The sequence below is a fragment of the Phascolarctos cinereus genome, unplaced genomic scaffold (assembly GCF_003287225.1).
Source record: "Phascolarctos cinereus isolate Bilbo 61053 unplaced genomic scaffold, phaCin_HiC Scaffold_1;HRSCAF=81, whole genome shotgun sequence".
NCBI classification, from domain to species: Eukaryota; Metazoa; Chordata; class Mammalia; order Diprotodontia; family Phascolarctidae; genus Phascolarctos; species Phascolarctos cinereus.
Window position 1 is genome coordinate 113,828,151 of NW_027555514.1, and position 23,993 is coordinate 113,852,143.

General features: G+C 41.0%; 2 protein-coding genes across 6 annotated transcripts in view; one reads left to right on the plus strand and one right to left on the minus strand.

Moving 5' to 3' along the window:
* Window positions 1-17,282, plus strand: part of COPG2 (coat protein complex I subunit gamma 2) — a 38,783-nt gene extending 21,501 nt beyond the window's left edge. For all 3 annotated transcript variants that reach the window (XM_078153692.1, XM_021002375.2, XM_021002376.1), the window contains exons 11-24: window positions 21-88; window positions 2,850-3,038; window positions 3,985-4,080; window positions 4,378-4,621; window positions 5,710-5,785; window positions 7,274-7,377; window positions 8,022-8,147; window positions 9,480-9,542; window positions 10,843-10,982; window positions 11,708-11,879; window positions 14,181-14,278; window positions 15,526-15,664; window positions 15,914-16,012; window positions 16,776-17,282. In XM_078153692.1, the coding sequence (XP_078009818.1) occupies window positions 21-88; window positions 2,850-3,038; window positions 3,985-4,080; window positions 4,378-4,621; window positions 5,710-5,785; window positions 7,274-7,377; window positions 8,022-8,147; window positions 9,480-9,542; window positions 10,843-10,982; window positions 11,708-11,879; window positions 14,181-14,278; window positions 15,526-15,664; window positions 15,914-16,012; window positions 16,776-16,906 (1,745 nt within the window). In that variant the 3' untranslated portion in view covers window positions 16,907-17,282. The remainder of the gene's footprint in view (window positions 1-20; window positions 89-2,849; window positions 3,039-3,984; window positions 4,081-4,377; window positions 4,622-5,709; window positions 5,786-7,273; window positions 7,378-8,021; window positions 8,148-9,479; window positions 9,543-10,842; window positions 10,983-11,707; window positions 11,880-14,180; window positions 14,279-15,525; window positions 15,665-15,913; window positions 16,013-16,775) is intronic.
* Window positions 17,177-23,993, minus strand: part of MEST (mesoderm specific transcript) — a 29,002-nt gene continuing 22,185 nt past the window's right edge. For all 3 annotated transcript variants that reach the window (XM_021002378.2, XM_021002380.2, XM_021002379.2), the window contains exons 8-12: window positions 22,223-22,293; window positions 21,727-21,828; window positions 20,240-20,316; window positions 19,168-19,231; window positions 17,177-18,513 (exon numbers count right to left, since the gene is read on the minus strand). In XM_021002378.2, coding sequence (XP_020858037.1) covers window positions 18,396-18,513; window positions 19,168-19,231; window positions 20,240-20,316; window positions 21,727-21,828; window positions 22,223-22,293 — 432 coding nt within the window. In that variant the 3' untranslated portion in view covers window positions 17,177-18,395. The remainder of the gene's footprint in view (window positions 18,514-19,167; window positions 19,232-20,239; window positions 20,317-21,726; window positions 21,829-22,222; window positions 22,294-23,993) is intronic.

Genomic DNA, 23,993 nt, shown 5'->3' on the forward strand with positions numbered 1-23,993 from the left:
TTACAATTCTTTATTTTTAGTTCTTCAGCTCTTTTGCAGTTCTCCCAAGCCAGCCTTGAGATATGCAGCTGTGAGGACCTTGAATAAGGTAGCTTTCCTTTATATTTATCACTAGAATTTTATTTGGTTGTTAGAGAATTTATAGGGACAAGTGTATCAAACAGGGTCGCAGGCCAGGATGGTGGTCTCAGGCTCCCAGGGGGCCTGTAAACAGCAGATAAAGTCCTCTGCCGGGCAATGGCGTGGTGTGCCCAGAATTTCCTTTATATTTATCCAGTGGTCCATTCCAGTCTTGGAAGTAAAGGGTATAGAGAGCTTGATGTGCGTGTTATCTTTGGCTAGAAGAATTTGATGAGTAGGACTTTTAGACTAAGGTTTCACGACTGCTTGTAGTTTATTCTGTGACCTTGTATGAATCTTTTGGTCTCTAGTTTACCATCTATTAAATAGGGTTAATGAAATTTGTCCTAAACCTACCTAAGATAGGTATTCTATTGGAGGTCATCCTTGTATCGATATTCTTGGATATGCTTGCAGAGCATAGATATTATCCTTCCAATAGACTTAAAGCAGGATGCAGACAAATGAAGGGTGTTGGTAGAAGAAAACCTCATTTTAAAAGAGCCATAATGTGGGTGAAGTAAGACTGACTAGTTTATCTTTATTTTGGCTTAAATTCAGTAATTCAATTCAATAAACATTAAGTGCCTACTTTATGTGCTTAGTGCTGGAGATACAAATAAGAAAAAGGAAGACCATCCCTGCTCTCAGAGTTTACAGTCTTAAGGGACAGGGAAGACAACATACAAGAGGAAGCTGGAAAGGCAGAGTGGAGTGGCATACCCACCCCTCCCTGCCCTCCCCCCAACCCCCAACTTTGTCCTGTGGACTTGAGACCAGAGCTACTGAGGTAAAGTGGAGTGAGCTGCAAAGCCCAGGTCCAGGCCACTGTGAAAGAAGGCTTTGGGAGGAGGCTGGGGGTGGTGGGAGCCTGTTGAGGATATGCAAGGTTGAGTTAAACAGCCTAAGGAGGAGATTGATGAGGGGGCCCCTGAGACCAAGCAGACAGAGCTTCAGATGCAAAACCAACAGATGTTTACCAAGCTCCTCCCTCTAGAGTAGGCCAAGCCTGGTCCGGCTGTGGAACAAAATGAGACATTCTGGTTCATTTAGGAGTAAAGAAAAGCCAATCAGTTAACAAGTATTTATTAAGCACTTACTGTGTTCCAGGCACTGGCTAAGTGCTAGAGATCCAAAGAAAAGCAAGTCCCTGCCATCAAGGAGTTGACATTCTAATGAGGAAGACAATAGATAAACAACTAGCTATGTACTAGGTTATATATACACAGTAGAAGAAAGGTGCTTTCAGAGAGGAAGGCACTAGTTTCTGGGGAACCAGGAAAGGACTCCTGTAAAAAGTCAGATCAGTGAACGTTTTTTAAGTGCATACTGTGTACCAGGCACTATGCTGAGGTCTGAGAAGAAAGTAGGATTTTAGCTGAGTTTAGAGCACAGTCAGAGAACCTGAGAGGTAAAAGATGAGGAGTGTGTTCAGGCATGGGGGAGAGCTACTGCAAAGGCATGGAGATGGGGGGGTGGAGTTTGTGTTGGCTACTGGGAACAGCAAGTAGGCCATTATAAGCTAGATCATTATGGAGGGGTAGGGAAGGGAATAAAATATAAGGAAACTAGACATGTAGGGAAGGAGCCAGGTTGAAAAGAGCTTTAAATGCAAAACAAAGGACTTTTGATCTTGAAGGTAATAAGCCACTGATGTTTAAGTACAGCAGAAGTGACATGGTCAGATCTGTGTTTTCAGAAAATCCCTTTGGAATCTGTGTAGGGGATGGATTAGAATTGGGAGAGACTTGAGGCAGCCTCTAACAGAGGCCATTGCACTAGTCCAGAGGAGAGGTAAGGAGGGCCTGAACTAGAGTGGTGGTTATGTGAGTGATGGTAGAAATAGCAGGATATGTGGACTGTGTGAGAATGAGTAGTCTAGTCTGGGATGCCTCCAAAGTTGGGGTACGGTGGTGATTCCCTCAACAAGTTTACTTGGAAACAAAGAGGTTTATTTAGCCATAGCAGGGAATGGAGATTCAATGAGGATACCTCCTCGATTCATAGGATTGCAGCTTCCCTATTTCTGTGTTTCCCCTGATGGCTCACCAGTGGCTGGAGCTCCTCAGGCCCTGGTCCTTTTGTGGACTCAAGTGACCAGGAAGCTCCATCAACACCCAACCCTTGATGTCCTGAGACAGTTAAATCTCGAGGATCATTTCAATACCTTTTAAGAAGAAGAACAAGTTTCACCTACTTGGCCTTGGCCTTCACTTCCTTCTACTACAATTAATATATTCTAGGAACTGTGCTAGATGCAGAGAAGTACAAAGTGGGAACTTTCATCCACAAAGAGCTAGTAACCTAGTTGATGACATAATAAATAAGTGAAAAGTTAAATATTGATAAAAGATTTGAGTAGTTCAGGACCTTAGCAAAAGATACCACAAATTCATATCATAGCCAACTAAATTTTATAGATAATACCTGAAAGTCCTGCATAAAGTTGCCCTAACTGTGGCTTCACAATAAAGTGAACAAATTATAACAAAATCTTACCTTGCTTAGCAGTGTTTTCTACCATAACTCATTCAGGACAGCAGAAGGAGACAAGGCCAGCCAATCAGAGAATAGTTGCTACGTGGACCTAGGCTAGGTTGTGTCCTGTTTTTCCATGCAAGCTTAAACAAAAATTTTACCTTTCCTTTTAAAAAATTTTTTTTTCTTGGGGAAAAGAAACACCTTGGCCATTTTGCCTGATGTTATTTCTTTTCTTGCCCTTGCTTCAGGTGGCCATGAAGCACCCTTCTGCAGTGACAGCCTGCAACTTGGACCTAGAAAACTTGATCACAGACTCGAACCGCAGCATTGCCACCCTGGCCATTACCACACTCCTGAAAACAGGAAGTGAGAGCAGTGTAGATAGGCTCATGAAGCAGATTTCATCTTTTGTGTCTGAGATTTCTGATGAGTTCAAGGTAATATATGTCTTTTTGGCTTAGGTTTTCCAGTTCTGCTTCTGCGAGTACTGTGTTACCAGTTACCAGGTTTTCAGTTTATTATCAGGGTTATCAGTTTACTGTAGTGGCACTGATCAGCTCTTCAGTGCTATTTTTAAAAGAAAAGTACACACAAAAATGATTCTTGTGTCTTCAGAGATTTCATGTTAACTGGAGCTAAGCTGAGTTTTAGTGGACTTAGCTGTTGGAAACATATTTCTTATAGAGTTTTTTTCCCCCATATAAAATGCATTGGATTAAATTTAATTAGGATGCAGTTAGATTTAGGTTTTTAGAGCTAAGGGAGGGACTCTTAGGGAATTCTTTTTGGTTTTCAAACTGGAATTTCTCCTCAGCTATATCAAAAAGTAAATGTTTTGTTAAACTTTTATAACTAAGATTTAGATACAACTCAGAATTAAGATGGGGAGTTTATGCTTCTGATTTATTTTGTAATTCATTGAATTCAGGCTTGCTTTTTTTTCTTATATTAGAGTTGATACTTCCATTAGGTTTTAGGAAAAATCTTTTTATTACTCAGCATAATTTCTTCAAAAATTTATCTTTTAAGACATCATCTCATTTTGTTATTTATGTTAATGAAGAGAATAAAATAAATTTGTTGGTTTTACAGTCAGGGAAGGATGGTTTCTTTATCCATTCTTATTTGAAGTGGTTAGTTTTATGACCAGTAAGTCTGAATGACTTGAATGACCAACCTTGTACACTCCATGATTGGCACATAACTGTTTTTTATTAAGGGACTAAGGTAACATATCTGACATTCTGAGGCTTAGCATTTACAAGGCTTTCTTAACTTAGGGAAACCGTAGCACATCCCAGCTTGTATTCAGAAGAAGGAAAAGTGTACAGTGGCTCAAGCTATGGGAATGTCTTTCTGTCCTGTGTTCTTTGCTCTTGGCAGGTGGTAGTGGTCCAAGCTATCAGTGCTCTGTGTCAGAAGTACCCTCGGAAGCACAGCGTCACGATGACTTTTCTCTCCAATATGCTGCGAGATGATGTAGGTGAATTACTTCTTTGTTAAGAAGTTAAAAACAACTGACTTCTGTTCACTCCTTTTGGAAACTGATATTTTAGGCAGAGAGAGGATTCTTCTTCTCTAGCCTGTTTGCAAATTTTTCTGCTTAGTTCTGACTGCTGCTTACAATGATCAGTTATCATTAGAGTGATAAGTATTTAGTCCTTTTCTGAAGGGAAGAGAAAATGAGAATGATATATTGTAAGCAGGAACTTTAGGGTGTGGGTAATTCCCCAGGAACTAACTTTAGCATGTCTGTTTTCCTTTCTCATTTTCCAGGGAGGCTTTAAGTATAAGCGAGCCATTGTAGACTGCATAATCAGCATTGTGGAAGAGAATCCTGAGAGTAAGGAGTCAGGACTGGCTCACCTCTGTGAGTTCATTGAAGATTGTGAACACACTGTGCTGGCCACAAAGATCCTCCACTTGTTGGGGAAAGAGGGTCCCCGGACACCTGTTCCCTCCAAGTATATCCGTTTCATTTTCAATAGAGTAGTCCTGGAGAATGAGGCTGTCAGGGCTGGTGAGTCACATGAAAACTAACTTCAGTTTATTACTTCTTTTTTTCTTTTGATATGCTGCTTGACCCCGGCCCTCAAAGTGGTGGGTAGAGAAGTAATTGTGAAATGAAGGAGGCAAGCATGCCCGCATGTGAGGAGTTCTAGGATTACAAGTAAGGCTGTGGATGTACAGAGTTTTACCTCTCCAGTTTCTGTTCTGGTTTCTACCCAACTTCCACAAATGGAGGCTGTGGACTACCTTTGGTTTCCTGGGGTAGGAAGGAATTATGTGATGAAGTAATTTTTTCAGAATCCTAAGACTTTGCTTTCCAAATGGATTTCTTAAAAGTTGTGTTTGGTAACTTTTTACCTGAAAGAGTGAGTTAAAGTCACCAGTATCAGCAAAAGCTTATGAGATTGTGTTTGGGACTGTGTGTGTGTGTGTGTGTGTGTGTGTGTGTGTGTATACACACATATATACATGTGTGTATATATGTGTGCGTAGAAAAGTTTAACACAGAGTACAGTTAGATTTCCTTGTAAAAAAATGACCATCTCAAGTAACCAAATGAATATATTGCATGTGAGCTACTCTCAGTTACTGAGACAAATGTGAGGACTTTGTCATTGTTTTGAGAAATATGCACAGCTGTAAGACATGAGTATCTAGACTTTTGTCTGACCCCCAGCAGTAGTTGTTTTAGAATAAGATGCAAGTCTCTCACTAGGGTATGCAAAAAGAGAGGAAGGGAAGGCAACCAAAAGATGATGTATGTGATACCTGTGTTTCCTGTTTGCACAGAAGACTTCCCTTGCGTCATGGGATCATTGGGAAAAAAATAGTTTGCAAACCTAAAAGTGCTATATAAATAGGACTTGTTCTTTTTATAAAATTATCTGAGCTCATTCTAGCCGCTTGGCCCTACTAAATTCCCTTAAAGCTTTGTAGTGTAGCAAAGAAATGAGTTAAAGAATCCTTTAGCAAAGCAAACAAGTCTCTATTAAGATGAATCAGGAAATGTGGGCCACTGAACAGGAGAGAAAAGCTGTGCTTATTTTTGTAGTACTGTTTAACTCTGGAAACTAATGGCTATTTTTTGTTTTGCTTCAGCTGCTGTCAGTGCTTTGGCCAAATTTGGAGCTCAGAATGAAAACCTTCTCCCAAGCATCCTTGTACTCCTACAGAGGTAAATTGTGGTCCTTCTGTAGGGGAATCTCTGTTGCTGAATAGATGGGTTATGGCATATACACCCCGAGTAGGACTGGTGTGTTGTGAGCAGCAGGGACATTACTTTGTCTTACATACAGTGTGCATATGTTCAAAAAGATAGTTCAGTAATGAATGGATATGTAATTTTGTCAGGATCTCTGCTCTGGACAAGAGATAATCCATCATTGGGCCCATTCTTGAAGCCATTTCACCTAGGTAGGACCTACCAGAGCTTATACTCTTTTGACATAGTGCTTTTAGAACCCAAGTTCCCCTCCATGCTACATAAGTACAACTTGAATTCTACTCACACTTATCTACAGATAGTAGATATAGGGAGAGTTAAATTAAAATGTATATCGTAGTTGAACTTCTAAACACAGCTACCCTGTTAGTTCTCTTATGTGACTTTAAGAACGTGACCTAAACTTATATTCCTTAGTCTTTACAATATACAGGGCCTACTATTTGAAGGGGAGGAAAGCCTGAGATAGCCCAGCTAGCTCAGTTAGTAGAGCATGAGACTCTTAATCTCAGGGTTGTAGGTTTGGGCCCCACATTGGGCCAGTTTTTGGGGGGTAGCTAGGTAGTGCAGGGGGTAAAATGCCAGGCTTGCAGTCAGGAAGATCTGAATTTAAATCCATCTTTAGACATTTACTGGCTGTGTGACCCTGGGCAAGTCACTTAACCCTGTTGGCCTCAGTTTCCTCATCTATAAAATGAGCTGGAGAAGGAGCCTGCAGACCGGTATCTTTGCCAAGAAAGCCCCCAATGGGGTCACCAAGAGTTGGACATGACTGGAGTGACTGAACAGCAACAAGGCCTGACATGATTCATTCATCAGAGTAGATTTTTGAAGGCAGACTTCTGGATATCACTAATTCGTTATAGCCAGAGATAATAAAGAGTGGAACTACTGCAGCATCACCCTTTCTGAACCGTGTTTTTATCCTACTGACTTAGTACCTTTCCTTTGAAGCAAGTGAGTTTATCAAGCTTAGTTCATCTATGAAGGCTGGTTTGAAACAACACAGATTTTTAAAAATCAAATTAATAACAACACCTTGCAGTTATCATTTCTGTATTCATCCTCATATAGCCCTCTAGCTAAATATTGTGGGAAACATCCACGCCTTTTAACTGTTGTGTGCGTGATCACAATAGTGGTTCAGTGGCAGTCAGAACATTCTATACAAGTATTTAGTGCTCTGTCCGTTCATCCTTGTGCCACATGTATAGGAGCAGCCATTGATTATTTTCTTCCACTTCATAATGATACTGCCCTGTAATTCAGAGTAGTATTTAGGTTCTGTGGTGGCTTTGAGATTTATTGTTTCAATTTGCAATTATTGAGCCTTTTATACAGATGAAAACAAAGGTCTGAACATTCTAGATTGGATGGTGTAAGAAAGTGTTTGGAGGCTGCTGGGGCACTGTGACATGGCTACTCTGACTCCCTTGGCAGGTGTATGATGGACACCGATGACGAGGTACGGGACCGAGCCACCTTCTATCTGAATGTGTTGCAGCAGAAGCAGATGGCACTGAATGCTGCATACATCTTCAATGGTCAGTGAGGGTCCAGAACGTGGTCAGATAATATCTCTGTGTCCCAGATGCTATCTTGGAGGTGTAAGGTCTTGTGGTAATCCAGTAAGAGTCTGAATGTAATTTTCTCAGAGTTCCAGAAAGCTGAATTCCTTAGGAGAAACACTTAATGTGTTTCTTTTAATATATGGGATTCTAGAGGTCATTATCCAGTTAACTGCATTGTATGATATGGAGTGTGATAGCCCTTGTGAATCTGGTCTTTAGAGTATGTCCAGTTAGCCCTCCTTCCTTGGAATGAAGCAGACTATGTGGAGGTCCTAAGAATCTCTCAAAATTTTTGTGATCACTATTCTCCTTGAGCCCCCTTGCTCTCCCCAGTTTAAAATCCTTATACCTTCTCTTTCCCTTGCTCATATTTGTCATGTCAAATGGGCTTCCTTACCTTAGAGAGATTTCCTCTTGTAAAAACTCTGCATGTTCAGCTCATATATTTGAAGTTGCTGGGGTGTTTTGTAGAACGGGTTTATTTTTCTCATTATCTGAACTACAGAGTCTCTGATAATAGACAGGCCTGACCCTGAAGGCTGCTTCAAGTGTCTGTCACGGCTCTGTGGCCAGCTTGGATTCTGGGGCATTCCGTACTTAGCTACTCTCTTTCACAGGTCTGACGGTCTCAATACCAGGGATGGAAAAAGCCTTGCACCAGTACACATTGGCACCCTCAGAGAAGCCCTTTGACCTGAAGTCTGTCCCTCTTGCTACCGCCCCTGTCTTTGAACAGAAAGCAGGTAATGTGGCAGCCACTTTGCTGCCTATTTGCTGGGCAGGGTGGCGTCAGCTCTGTGGCAGTTCTGTAAATAGCACATTGTCCCAAACACCAGATGTACTTGTTTCTTCCCGTCACTCCACATTCTTCATTCTTTGAGATGTAGGTTGGGAGATATGGTTTTTTTGTCTTGGATTGGTCACATCTCCTAGTTTCTGCTACACAAGGAAAGAATGTGAAACTTAACCCAAGAAAATAAGAGATAGTGACCAACAGGAGAGGTCTTTAAAGCCAAGTGGTGTGGCATCTGAAGAAAGAAATAGATCAGAGGTCGCTGTTTTATCATCCTATATTTTTCTGGTTTTAAGTTATGCTACAGGAGGCTCATATGGCAGGAAAAAGTGAGAGAATCAGAAAATAAACCCAGAGAACTTGACATTCAAATAAGGAAAGGAAAACTATTTGAAATGGGACCCAGGAGTCTTGGATTTAGTTCCTTGCTCTACCACCATGTGTCTGATGATGGGCACACCACTTTCCCTCTGCTCCCGCTTCCAGGCCCTTGTTAGTAGTTCTCCAGCTCAGGCAAGCTGTCTCTACCAGAACCTCCCAAATCTACCTTGTACCTCTCTAGTCCATCTTTCTTGTTCTGTGAAACTAGCTTTCTTTTATGTATAAATATGGCTGTGTCATACTTCTGCTCAAAATTTTTCAGGGCTTCCCTTTTGCAACTTTATTTGGTAGACTCCTTTACCTATCATTTAAGGCACTCCACAATCTGGCAGTGTCTTTGCAATCTTAAATGATACTGTTCCATGTGATGTACCCTATGCTGTAGATAAATCAGACTACTCTGTCCCTTGAAAATACCCTGCACTTTAGTATCTCTTCACCTTTGCCCTCATGTACCCTGTTCTTATCTAACTCTATTTGCTTGTTGAATTCTGATCCAGATTTTAAAACCATTCCACATGCCATCTTTCCCATAAAGCTGTCCTTGATCTCTGTCCACCATCACTGTGTCAGTTATAACTTTTTCCCCTTGGCCTTCCTATAGTACTTAGTTTTGTACCTCTTTAAAGCACTTAGGTATTATTTTGTATTGTTGTTATATATGCACATATGTACACATCCCTCAACTGTTTTCTCTTGTCACACCTCACCTTTTACTCTCTTGGTTGTTCTGGTATTGGGTCTGTTATTTGGTTCTTTTTATTCCCCCCAAGAACCATGTCTTATCCAAATTTTGTATCCCTCCACTGTCTAATACAGTATACTTTTTGGTTCATTTAGTAGGGAGAATTGGAAGACTTGTGTAATAGATACTGATAGGATTTTTTTCTTATCTTTGTAGAAATCACACTTGTGGCCAGTAAGCCAGAGAAGTTGGCTCCTTCCAGACAAGACATATTTCAAGGTATGAGGCAAAGGGTCTGACAGATGGAAGTGATAGAAAGATTGGGTTTTGGATCCTAGGCATGTCAAATACAGGGAATCCCTGCTCTTTGTATCATAAATTGCATGATCTCCTGAAGGAAATCTATCTATGTGTGACTGAATGAGGGCCACAAGTTCTTGCTGTGGTCTACTGTAAGGAAATCAGTCAGTCAGAAAACATTTATTAAGCACCTACTAGGTGCCTGGCTAAAATGAAAGTTGTGATTTTCCAGAGGAAGAGTTATTCTTGTTGCTTGGTGGTTTTCTAAAGAATGTTACCAAGCTTGACTAGGAAGTGCCACTTTGACAGTGGAACTTGCTTGCTGAGGGAAGAATTAAATTGTTAGTTGGTTCCTGGATTCAAGAGAAAGAAACAAGCTTCTGATCAGGGAATTTATATAGTCAGAATTTATTGATGTCAAAACACAGATAAGAGTTAAAAGCACATTTCTGTCAGGAGGGCAGATTGAGCCTGGGCAGACAACCCATCATCTCCCTGAGGGTGTATTTCTTCATATTCAAGATTAAGCAGACTTTCCAGGCACTTTTTTTACAGATGTGCCAATGTAGCCTAAGAGAAGCTGTGACCCCCATGAAGGTGCCTGTCAGAAGGAAGCCTGAAAAGCAGGCATGTTGGGACTGGTATGATTTCTTTGCATAGTGATTAAGACCTTGGAGATTTGCAGGTTGTGCTAGCTATTTTTGTGTATCTGCCTTTCCCCTGCCTTGGGAGAAGGGCTTGGGAACTCCCTCAAAACTGATAGGCCCAGCTGCTTCTCTGATTACGTACATAGGGTAGAGGTTTGGCTCCTTAAAATATATTTGGGAAGCCCAGAGGTCAGCTTTGGTCGGTCAGCTCTTAGGCTCTGTTAACTGGTTGTAGCACTTCTTAAACTGTGGGTCATGACTCCATATGGGGTTGGCAAAAATTTGGCAGCAGTAAAAGGTTTCTCAATTCACAGTGACCAAAAATGAACTGAAATCAAATGGGCAATGAATCCAAGGTGCTTCTGGCAGTGCTTGCCTGTGTTGCATTGCGCAGCTTCACTGCGGCCTTGGTTGTGAGCACAAAGCATGTGCACTATGCACTATGCACTGTGCATGCCCTCAGGCCATGCAACTCCAACGAATGCTGCCAAAACACGAACAGGAGTCTGCAATGGAAAAAGTTTAAGAAGCCCTGGGTTACAGTGTTTCCAGTATTGAGTATGAGCTCTTCTTCAGCTCTCTCTCCCCATCTCTCACTTTGTTATCTCTTTCTTCCCCTTGTTCCTGGACAGAACAATTGTCTGCCATTCCTGAGTTTAAGAACATAGGGCCTTTATTCAAGTCATCTGAGCCTGTGCAGCTCACGGAAGCAGAGACAGAATATTTTGTCCGCTGTGTCAAGCACATGTTCAGCAATCACATTGTATTCCAGGTGAGAAAGGTGCCATCCCAGACTGTTGTAGGGATTAGAGCTAAATGGACAAACTTGGAAGCAGATGACAGTTCCCCACCGATATAGGACAGTTAGCCTGTCGGGGGCCCTGTGTGCCATTTCCTTGTTTACAAATGGCCTGAGAGAGTTACTTTTATTCCTTGTTTTAAGCCTTCTTTGCTGCAGTGACATTTCCTGATTGTATAAAAGTGGAAAGTCCATAAAGAGGTACAACATGGCTCAATTGAGAACAGACTTTATGTAAAATCATGGTGTATTCAGTGGAGACTTCCTAGAATGTGCTTTTCAAGATGATGAGACCAATGACTCTTGTGCAACCTTGAGACTTGTACCTTCTAAAGTGGTAGGTCCTCAACAGAAGCAAAATAGGCTTATAATTGTAGCTTCCTACATAAAGGACTTTCCTCATGTTAATCTTAGTGCAAGTATTTATTATTCTTGTCTTAGAGAGAACTGCCTTAAGCAGAGATGTGACAGAATATTTCTAGGGCAATAGTAATCCTTGGTGTTCAAGGGTACACCAAGAGGAGAAAGCTACAATGTGGCTTAAAGGGGAAAGGTATTGGGTTCAATCAGGAAATGGGTAGGGATTGTTTCTGGGAAGCAATACCTTGCCCTAGGGTGATTCTTGCTTTGTTACTTTCTTGTCAAAGAAAATTTTGACATCTTTATACTTGCTTGTTTATTGTTTATTGTTTTCTTAGTTTGACTGTACAAACACCCTCAATGACCAGTTCCTAGAGAAGGTGACAGTACAGATGGAGCCTTCAGACGCCTATGACGTGCTCTGCTGCATCCCTGCCCCCAGCCTCACCTATAACCAGCCAGGGATATGTTACACTCTTGTTCATCTACCTGATGGTGACCCTACTGCAGGTACAGCCTCCACAAGTATCTGACAACAAAGAGTGTCATCATTTGAGCTCTTAGGAGAGGTCTAGAAAATGTTCAGGATTCAACCTGGTACTTGTTCAGGGTCATTCTGTTAGATCCCAGGGGCACGGATCTTTCCAGTCTGAGATGATTGAACTCAGTGCTGGGCTGCTGCTGGTATGGTATCTTAGAGAAGCAAAATAGGATTTAGTCAAGTCACAACCCGGGCCTTGTGGCATCACTAGTTTATTTATATGAGTTTACTTGACATAACTTGCTAATGAGTATGTTTTCCATCCCTCTAACTATAGTTAGAAAGTCTAAAACTTTTAAGACCATTATTCCCAAGACAGTGGCTAAAACTTTAAGTGTAAAAGATAATAGGAAGGGGGCAGCAAGATGGCACAGTGGATAGAGCACTGGCCCTGGATTCAGGAAGACCTGAGTTCAGATCTGGCCTCAGACACTTGACACTTACTGTGGGACCCTGGGCAAGTCACTTCATCCTGTTGCCTCACCAAAAAAGGAAAAAAGATAATAGGAAGTCCTAACTCTAAATTGCATTGTGTGACATAAAAGGCAGGTGGAAATACCTCATTGTCCATGTCTTCCTCAGAAATCATTTTATCTCATGAATTTGCTCCCTCCTCTCTATTCCTACCCTGCCTCTGTCAACCAACACGTCCCCCTCAGGGCTTCTGTAAATTTATGTCAGTTACACCGTTAGTCATTTTTGTATTAAGCTTTCTCTCGAGCCATATCTTAAGCCAACTTCTGGATCTTTCTAAAGCAGGAGTTCCTAATCAGAAGTCTGTGAGCTTGTTTTTTTATATTTTGCTAACTGTATTTCAGTATAATTGGTTTCCTTTGTAATCCTATATATTTGATGAAGGGATCCATGGCACAAAAAAGGTGTAAGTCTCTCCTTCCAGCTAGCTTCTGAAATCTCCCTTTTTTAAGGATTATTCCTGTTCACCCAGCAGAAGGTGAATTATCCGAAGCTCTGTGTGTCTAGACGTGCTATTCCATTCTGTTCCTTTCCTTGAAAAGCCTACCCATAGTTTGTGTGTTATAAAAACTCTAACTTTTTTTTTTTTAGGCAGTTGGGGTTAAGTGACTTGCCCAGGGTCACACAGCTAGTTAAGTGTCAAGTGTTTGGTCTGAGGCCGGCTTTGAACTCAGGTCTTCCTGACTTCAGGGCGGTACTCTATTCACTGTGCCACCTAGCTGCCCCTACACTATTTAACTTTAGAAAAGGGATTAGACTTACTGTGTTTGCCCCAGAGGGAAGAATTAGAAACTGTGAGAGGAAAGTGCAGAGGCAAAATTTAAGCCCGGCATCAGGAAAAAACTTCCCGACAGAGCTGTCCAAAACGGGGCAGGAATGGCTTGCTTCAAGAGGTGGTGAGATATCCCCTCATTGGAAATCTTCAAGCAGAGGTTGGATGACCATTTGTCAGAGATATTATGGAAGTTCTTTAGTGTGAGTTGGACTAAACTGCTGCTAGGGTCCCTTCTAACTCTCAAATTCTGTCATGTTTAGAGAGATCTGAGTTAAAATTTGAAAAAACTGTTTAACAGAGCTGCCAAAAAGTATGTTGGCTGCTTTGGGCTATAGTGGGTTCTCCATCATGGAGGTCTTTGAGCAGAGGCCGGATGGCCATTTCCCAGGGATGTAGAGTGGATTGCTGCTTGTGTGAAGACTAGATGGCCTCTGAGAGCTTTCCTAACCCCGAGTTTCTGTGATGTAAACTGTAACCTTAAGAGTGTTAAGCTGTAAGGGATTTGGTATAAGGTTTAAATCCCACTATATGGAACTCAGAGGTTGCATTGGTTGTCTGTGTGCCTTAATCTGGATTGCTTTTTTATACCATTACTGTGACCGTTTTTGTCTACTTGCATACTTTTTTTGTTTGTTTGTTTTTTAGTGAGGCAATTGAGGTTAAGTGACTCGCCCAGAGTCACACAGCTAGGAAATATTATGTGTCTGACACTGGATTTGAACTCCTGACTCCAGGGCTGGTACTCTGTCCACTGCACCCTCTAGCTGCCCCTACTTGTAAACTTCCTAATGTAGACTTGGATCTTGAGTGGTAAATTAATATTTTTATTCTTTTGTTGTGTGACTTACATTTTTGACCAGCCTGCAGACCACATCTTGCAAACCTCCATCCAAGATGAGAGGCTGCATCTAACCTGCTTTTTGGAGCAGAGCTTAGTGCATGATAAGTTATTGGTAGCAAGATCTTGATACTGTTACCCCTTGATGCAGGCAAACTTGCTTTTCTTCTCTTTCACCCCTAGTTGCTTGCACCTTTAGCTGCACAATGAAGTTTACAGTTCGGGACTGTGACCCTAATACTGGTATTCCAGATGAAGATGGATATGATGATGAGTACGTGGTGAGTTTCATTTGAACGTATGGTATTTTGCCTTTCATGGTACCAGTGGCTTTTATTTTTGTTAGGAATACCTGATGATGACATTGTGCGGGTGTGGCCAACTTGGACTGTAGTTGAGGGAGATAGTCCAGATCTTAATAAATTGCACAATGAATGTGGTTCATTGACATTGCTACCCAAAAGGTTAGTATGACCCTATGCTACATTGAAGGATGTGATGCCTAGAACAAGGGAGGCGATAGTCCTAGTGTACCTTGTCCTGATCAGACTTCATCTGGAGTACTTCATTCATTTCGTGGTAACACATGTTAGAAGAGGTGTTGACAAACTGGAGAACCATCAAAGGAGAGCAACCAGGATGGTAAAAAAACCAAACAAACTGGAACTCACCACTCCATCCTAGGATCAGTAAGGAATCAGGGATGTTTTAGTATGGAAAAGACTTTAGAAGGGGAGGGACATGATGGCTCCTCCAGATTGAAAGGCTGTTATATGGAAGTTAATTTATCAGAGGAAGTGAACAGGAATCATACAGGAGGACAGGGCATGAATGGATTGCACTCTTTATCAATAGAAAGAGTACACACATAGATGAGATCACAGATTCATGCAAGTAAATCATGTGGGTATTAGATTTGTTCTCTGCCCGAAGGAATGAGAATGAGGGAGCGCTGGGAAGGAGTGGGGGATAAGTTGCAGGGAGGCAGATTTGGATTTAGTGTAAGGATAAACTTCCTTACAATTAGAGCCATCCAAAAGTGGAACAGGCTGCCATAGGAGGTAGTGGCTCCCCCTCACTAGAGGGCTTCAGGTCTAGGCTGGATCTTCTTTGCCTTCCCACATCTTCTCCCATAAGTTATTAGCGCTTATTTCTCTATTTTCCTTGTAATGTACTTCTGGACATGAAATAGAAAACTATTTTTGTCTAGTGCCTTACATACTACATGCTTAATAAATGTTGGAGAACAGATTTCCAGTTCAAGTGTGAATTGAAGTAGACAGCTTCTTAGGTTTCTTCCAACTCTTAACATTCTGAGATACTCTGCTGGGAGTTGAGCTTTTTTTTTTGCCAGCATCCATAGATGACTGTTTTATTGTACAGTAGAATTACTATCAATAAGTATTAAGTGCCTGGTAAATAGAAAATTTGGGGTGGAATGGGTTAACATCCATTAACCAGTAGATTTAAGTTTCCCTTTCTACTAGAGAAATTTTGTGCATTGACACCAGTCTTATTTGACCATCAGCTGGAAGATCTTGAGGTGTCTGTGTCTGACCACATCCAGAAGGTGCTCAAGCCCAACTTTGCTGTAGCCTGGGAGGAGGTTGGAGACATCTTTGAAAAGGAAGAGACCTTTGCCCTCAGCACAACCAAAACCCTTGAAGGTGAGAATAGCCAGTCTCTTTAGTGGGTTCAGCCTATATCGAATCCAAGTGACATAGTCCCCATGGATTTGAAAAGTATTATTAGTCAGTATGTAGCCTATGTAGTGGGCTATACTTTTTTCTCCGTACAGTTTTGTCAACCCTAATGTCTCCACCTTTATTTTCAGTATATTTCCAGTGGAGCAGACTTCATAAAGATGTCTAAATATAACATCTCTAATGCTCTACCTTTATATCTTCCAAACATAGAAGCTGTCAACAATATCGTCTCATTTCTGGGCATGCAGCCATGTGAGAGGTCAGACAAAGTACCTGAAAACAAAAATTCCCACACACTCTATTTGTCAGGTAAGAACTCTCATTCCTTTTTCACCTATTGATTTCTTACTTAAACCCAACTCAAATGCCATCTTCTCTGCAAAGCTTCATATATACTTTTCCCCAGAAAGCAATGATTTTCCCCCCACTCAGACCTCAAATAGTATCATTTGCACTTCTCATGCATTTTTGTATTTTATTATATAGCTCTGTATATATCATCCGTCTGATTAGATGAAGTTCCATGAGTGTCATCTCAGTTTTGTGTTAACTAGCATGCAGTAGTTTCTTAAATATGTTTGTTGAATGGAAAGAGAGGTCTCAGTCAATGGGAAAGACTTTGGCTGGGCCCACCCACTTCATTACATGAATCAAAATTTGAAGCCTAATCAACCGGACTTAAATTCATTTTGAGTTATTTGAATAAACTGACCCTATTCCCCGAGGTCATCTTTGCAAATTGTTTTCTGAAATCGACAAGTCCACCTAAATGTTATTTGGCCAAAGAAATCTGCATTGGCTTCACCCTAACAATCCTGGCTGTTTTCTCCCCTTTTTTGCTCCCATTGGGCAAAAGTATTGAGTGCCTGACAGAAGTGCTACTTTTGTGAGCATATTAACTGATCATAGAATTTAAAGCTAAAAGGGACCTTAAAAATTATTTGGTCCATTTGGTTCCCTTGCCTAAAAAAAATAAAGTAATTGTAAATGTAAAGATATGTTTCGTCTTTATGTAGAAGAAGTTGGCTTGTTCTGACTGCGTCATGTGGTTTTCTTGACTTTTCTTACCCAGGTGTATACAGAGGTGGCTATGACTTACTGGTGAGGTCTAGATTGGCTTTAGGAGATGGAGTGACCATGCAGGTGACTGTGAGAAGCAAAGATGAAACCCCTGTTGATGTCATCTTAGCTTCAGTTGGATAAATTTTTACCTAAGCTTTGTAATGCACCCCCCCCTCCAGTCAGTTGGCTTTTTTCATGGTTTTGGAAAAGTAAAAATGTCTAGCCAGATCTACCAAGCAAATGTCTGTCCTTGTGTCTGTCCTTATGCACGTTGTTTTTACTCCAACTGCTCAACTTCTTTACATTCCTTTCTCTAACTTATTGTGTCCATAAGCACCTGGCAGAGTTGAGAACTTGTGTATCCATAGTAGTGGAGGCTGTTACAGGGGAGGGGAGGAATCCGGAGTCCACTTTGGTCAAAATTCATTTTTATTAATAGAAAATAAACAATTATTCCAGTTTCAAGTTTTGAAATTTGTTATACTTGAAGTTGCTAATAAAAAAGACTTTAAAATAATGAATGTTCCTGCTTCACTGAGACACTGCAACTGTAGCTAACAAAACATAGGATTCAGCACCATTTGCTTAAAGGCCTTTCAGAACTTTCATTTACAAATCCTTTCTGTAAAACACAGTAAAAACTAAGCTAAAAGAGAAGGTCACTTTAGCCAGCCTATGGAAAGCTGAGTAATCTTCATAAAAGGAATTCAACAGAGAAGTTAGCTTGTGTGACAGTCCCCCTGCAGAATAGGACATGTTCTACACCTTTTGGAATAGCCATCTAAACACTGAGGTATAAACAGACTGCTGTTAGCTGAGAGTATCTCACCTACATATCAGCCAATCTAAGTAGTGCTCTTGACAGACACTATTGATCCTTCATGCCTCAAAATTTTAAGTAACATTGAAAACAGTTTGGATTTGACTTGTATAAAAATTAATCATATTTAATAAATCATTAAATTCGCTACTCAGCCACAGAACATACCTGCTGGTTTAGTGTCTATAAAAAAAATACATTTGTAGGTGAAACATAACTCAGTCCTACAGTAAGATGCAGTTAATACTGTATTATTTCAGCTACAAATTACACTTCAACAAGATGTTATAGAAAATGGTGAAAGAAATCCAAGTCATGACCAAAACAGAGAATCTGGCTTATTGTGATGCTATATGTTGGTTTCAAAACATGCAAGCATTTATATACCTTTCAAGCCATTTTAAGAGAACTGAGAAGATTTCCAAGTTATCCCACTTTCCATATTGCATGATTATATGGTTGGGATTGAACTAAAAAGTGGTGTCTTCAAATTCCAAAAGTCCATAACTTCGAAACTTTTTGTGAAAAAGAATGTTGCTGGCTTCCTGCTTGAGAGATCTGGGATGGTTGAGAATTTCTAATACATGAAGGTATGACCAAGTCCATACATTTGATCGACTGTCGTCCTGAAAAATACTTCAGGAAGAGGATGGGACACTCAAGACAAAACCCACTGAAGGTCATGGTGTTACTTGGAAGTACTTATTTAGTGATGTGAAATATGATCCTATGACCTCTTTGAGGCATCAGTTCTTCATTTGAAACCACGACTGAAAAGGAAACAGAGCAAGGAAAACAATTCTTTGCCCCTCAGAAAGAGTTGATGAAGTTCAAATATGCATTCAGAAAACCCATAGGATCCTCTAGCTGTGGGTAATGGCTAATATGGTCATCCAGAATCGACACTGTGGACTGGGGTAGCGTTTTCCTATTGGAAGAAAATGTGGAAGTGAAGCGTTTAAGCTGAACTTGGATGGTCAACATTCAAGCAACAACTTAAAAAGAATTTAACCTGCAACAGATTTCTAGGTAGGAATAAAACCTATTTCTTCAAAGCAAGATAACTCTGAGCCAGGAAGGAGGTATTAGGAGTAATAGGTGAACGAATTCTTACTTGTTTTGATCTGATCACAAATGTATTGTTTCTTACAAGTGGATTAACCTAAATCACCAGACAGTTCCACCCACTCCAGATGACTGGAGAGGGAGAACGTTAATCAAAGGAAAACTATCCTCGGTTTCTCCTTGCAGCCTGGTAGGCTCAAGTTCCTAGTGTGTTTCTGACTACAAATTAATGTCAACTCTACCTGCCAGCATTCCACAGCTAACCCACTAGTAATTTTTCTAACTGAGCAAGAAGTGTTTATGGACATAGGCAATATCAGCCAAGGGAATTCTATTTTATTTTTCCTGAGGACTGTTGGATTCAATATGCGAAGAAGATTATCTCTAGTCAAAGCCCTAACTTCACCTCTCCTTCATGAACAACCAGGGAGCCCAGGACATGTCTGATGGAACATCAGCTTTGTTCTCTCTGTACCTGTGCCTAGCTGGCACACAGCTATCCCCAAGAGTGACTCACCTATACAGATTCATAAATTCTGGATGAGGGTTCACTGGATCTGATGGCCCATAGATGAAATGAACTGTGAAAAAATGGACAGGCAAATAGTTAATGGCAAAGGCATTCCTTCTCAACCCTCCATCCCAAACCCAAACCAGAAGACAGTTTTCTCCCAGTACAGTCTGTCATCTTGGCCTAATCTTCTTGCCCTCCAAGAAAGATAGGTAATTCAATTTCTTTGAACAGGTCACAGGAAGCTTCTGGCAATGAGGCAGCTAACCCATGTAGCTCATTCATAATCTTTCTTCCCTCCAGTGATCTATTCTGTATCTTTAGACAATGTATATCTCCTCTCTGTAGAGCTCTGGTTCCTTTAAAAAATCCAATATTAATATTATCCTTTAAACATCTTGCTAAATCGCTAGAATAGCTGGATTTGACCTTTGCTATGTAAATCACATTTGTTGAATGCCTACTATTTACTAAATATGGCAGTAACAGGGAGGCTGGGTTGGTTTGTTTTATTTTTATACATGTATATATGGCTGAAGAGACTAATCCTTACTCTAGCCAAGTCTGCATACTTTGGTTCCCACTTACAGTAACTGCCTATAGTAGAGTACCCTAACAAGTGAATAAATTTTAAACAGCATTTATTAAGCAGTTATTTGTGCTTCAGGCACTGTGCTAAACCCTGCGAATACAAATAGAAAACTGAGATTGTCCCTGTTCTTAAGGAGTTTGTGCTCAAATGAGGGGAGCCATGTGAGGTTCAGTGACAAGGGGATAGCAAAGCCCAGGCATACTCTAATAACCCTAATTATCAGTGATCAACAGTGCCACATCTCTGGAATGATGCACAACCAGAGAGACCAGTCTACTTTTTTGGTTTCCATAATAGTACTTTGCTGTTGTAATATATTTTTGGTTCAATTTACAGTACAGTATATTTGTACTATTGATGGGGAGGGGACCCCTGGTATTGCGTTACCATCTCATTTTTACTCTAAGGACCTGTTTGATTTCTCTATAGGTAGGATGCTCCCTTAAGATCTACAGTTTAACAAAGAGGCAATAAGGGAACACTTACGGGGAACAGCCATGGAGGCGAGAGCCCCCACCCAGCGGTCTCGATGCTTCTTTCTCTGGTTGATGTACTGTAAGATACTTTAAGGATAGATTAGTGAGAGCTGGGGCGTGAGCCAAGGAAAGCCATACTCTGGTGAGACCACAAGGCCTGATATCAGCCAAAGGCTCCCTTTCATCAAGTTATAGGGAAAGGTGCCATTTGCCCACCTGCTACATCTATTCCTGTTAAATTCCAGAATGAAATAGTCATTTAGTGATGTCAGAATTCAGTGGCACTGGGAGGATATCGAGGCAATAATGTGAAGCAAGGATCTGAATGAACTCAACATTATAAATATGAAGAGGGACTAATTCATCAGAGATGCAATGAAAAGCTGACCGTCTCATCCCATGCTCTTAGGAAATAGATCCTTCCCATCTTTTTCAGTTAGGTTAGTAGGGGCACACAGAGGAAGATCATCTATGTCCACGATCATTTAGAGTCACAGACTTTTAGGGCAACTAGGTACTATTTGAAGCAAACTGTACTGGACGATCTCTATGGTCCCAGCCACCTCTAAAATTCTCATTCCATTTGATTATGAGGATAACCTCATCTGTGTGACTCAACTGGTATCTAGAAGAGAGGGAAAAGAAACCTTTCCAGTATTGTCAGGAGAGACAGTCACATCTTGGACTAGAATTCACAAGCTTTAATTTCTAGCATGGGTCCCTTTTCCTCTCAACTCCAAGTTGGCATATATGTGAACTTGGGATTGTCAATTCTTAGGATAAATACTTTCTCTTTCCCACTAAGAAAAAAACTTTCACTGCCTCATGTTTAAAAAACAACTTACAAATCCATATGCAAAATAACCTGTAACTTGTTATTTCCAACATAGATATCAATTAGAACTTGGAGTTAGCAAGACAAGGTGGAAGCTACATTGACCTCACTGGCAGAAAAGGAAGCCTTGTCTTTGGGATTTCCAGATAATCAGCACCCCCTCTGACAACTTCCAAACTCTCATTTACATCTAGACACTGGGGGCTTTTGTACCTTGTTATGTGGCAACATCCCTTGCCCTAGCCTCTGTTGCTACTGAAGAAGTTACAGTATGATAACACTTCAGCAGAGACAGCAAGCTCTTCTCAAGGATATAAAACACCTTTAAATGGTTAATATCAGCAAAGGCACAGAGAACAAAAAAGCCTTCACTAAAGGTTAGGTGGCAAGTCACAGACTAAACTGAGATCAGAATTTGCAGCTGTTTAGCTAAGTCTTTTGCCACATGGGCCTCTAGATCACGATTATGTCTGTTCCCATTTTCTCTCTCCTCCAGCAGCTTCTCAAATGGATATAAAGCCAAACCAATAATTCTGGTTTTTTGTGTACCAGTATTCCTCTTGTGATAGGGTATAAGCCATGAGGGAACAGGGCTAGGGTGGGGGAGAGAAAAGGCCATCTTCCCTTTAATAAAACATCTGATACTAATAGTGCATCTTTACCTGTCAATGACCAGGTTGCCATCATTGGTTCGAATCCCAGCCCACATATCCCACATCTCAGCTTCCGAGGGCCGTGTGTATGGCCCAAAGACCACTGCAAGGCTGAAAGATTCCAAAAAATTGAGAGGCTGGGCAGATAGGTATTAGTAGAACTTCCCAGTATTAGTGTCAAGACCAGGACACAGAAGAGTAGGTGCTATGTAAGCACATAATAAATGCACTGTCTAGTTACCACTCTGGGTCATTCTCTGTGTTGGGGAGGAGAGATTTTGGGACATCTTTACTCTTCTGCAAATGCAAACCACTCCAAAGCACTCTCCCCCCACAAGTCCCTTGTCTCCTCTACCTCCTCAAAGGAGCAGATGAGTCAGGGGCCTTGGTAAGAACGGCTGAGGTGAGGGAAGGAGAAGGAACCAGGGCTGGTCCCGGTCCTAATATTGGGGCCAAAATTGAGGTTGGCAGCAATTTTTGACTCTAGTGATTCTGAGTGACTCACCCCCGGGCAAAGAAGAAGAAATTCATCAGGCGAGTAAGAATGGGAGACATCGGGCCTCCATCTTTCAGCAGCTGTAGGTAAAAAAACAAAACAAAAACTGAGAGAAGAATGTGAAATGAAACACCAGGAGAAGAAGGCTTTTTACCAGGGCATGGGGAGCCTCTTTGCCTGGGACAACAGGTATTCAAGCTAAGCCTCTCTATATCTAGGAAATGAAATTTCTTTCCTTCGTCCTTTGGAGAAAGAATAGCCTATTTCTAACTCTCTCAAAGGCAGAGATCCTTCACCTTTTTAGGAATCATGGCAGTCTGATGAAGACCCCTTCACAGTACATGTTATTAAATGCAGAAAATATACAGGATTACAAAGGAAACTAATTATGTTGAAATAAAGATGTAATTTTTTTTTCCCATCCAAGTTTACAACCTCACTGAAATCTATTCATGGACCCCAGTTCAAGAATCCCTGTTCTCAGACTTGGCCCTTGTACACTGAAATCCCAGCTTGAGCTTGGTGAACTTGGATGAGGGGCCCACTGGGCTTTCTTACATAAGCCACAGACATTCACCTACATGTTTATAAAAAGAAAAATATCTATCATTCTCAAACAGTCAAAGAATAATAAATCAGCCATTCTCAGGAGAAAGACAAATGAACAGCCTACCACGTGAAAAAATGTTCAAAAACTTGAGACATTAAAACCACTCTGTGGTGCCACCTGACACCCATCAAATCAGCAAAAACCAATAAAAAAGCACAGTTCACATTAGCATCACTGGTAAAAAACAAAACAAAACAGGCACACCTGCATCCTGGTCCATCTTTTTTGGAAATCAAGATGAAATTATAAAGTAAGTTACAAAAATGTGCCTTTGACCAAGTGGTCCTACTTCTGAAACTATAGCCCACAGACATTACTGAAAAGTAAAAAAAGGTACATATGTGTACAAAAATGTTCACAGCAAGAACTGGAGATGATCTAAGTACCCAACAATTGAAGAATGGCTGGACAAATCATGACATGTGACTGCAATGGAATAATGCCCCCTTACAAGGGATTTAGGCTCTGAAGATAGCACCTAAGGTAGAAGTGGAGCATAGCAAAAGTTAATCCTCCACAAAATATAGTGTGGGGTATCACAATAGATAAAGAGTCCTGAACTGGGGAGTCAGGAAGACCGGACTTCAAAAATCTTCCTCAGAAATTTAATAGCTATATAACCCTGGGTAAGTCACTTACCCATCTGCCTCAATTTCTTCCATCTATAAAATGAGGATATTAATAGCACTTACCTCCCAAGGCTGTTGGGAGGATCAAATGAGATCATGTACATAAAAGTGCTTTGAAACCTTAAAATGCTATGTAAATGATAGCTATTATTACTACAGTATAAGGTGTAGATGGAAAGAGGGGTTCTTTAAACAAGGCAGTCTCAGGGAACAACTGGATCTGAGGTGGTAGTCACGGAAACAATGGACTATCAGTTTTGCTCTTCACTACCCCACCCCCACCCCTAGCTAAGCTACTGATCAGGAAAGAGACTGGGGCTGGCACTTCTCACATGAGGGTGAGGGAAGAACTGATAAGGACTTGGTTGGCAGGAAAACTGATGATTAGGGAAAAAATATTCTCAAAGCAGCCTGACACCTAAGTGTGATGAGTAGGATGATCCCCTACTCCCATATCACTGTTTCTTCTTCTCACACGATGACGTATCAGGAAGCTAGAGTCCCTAAGCAGTTTGCAGGGGACCCTCTAGACAACCAGGAA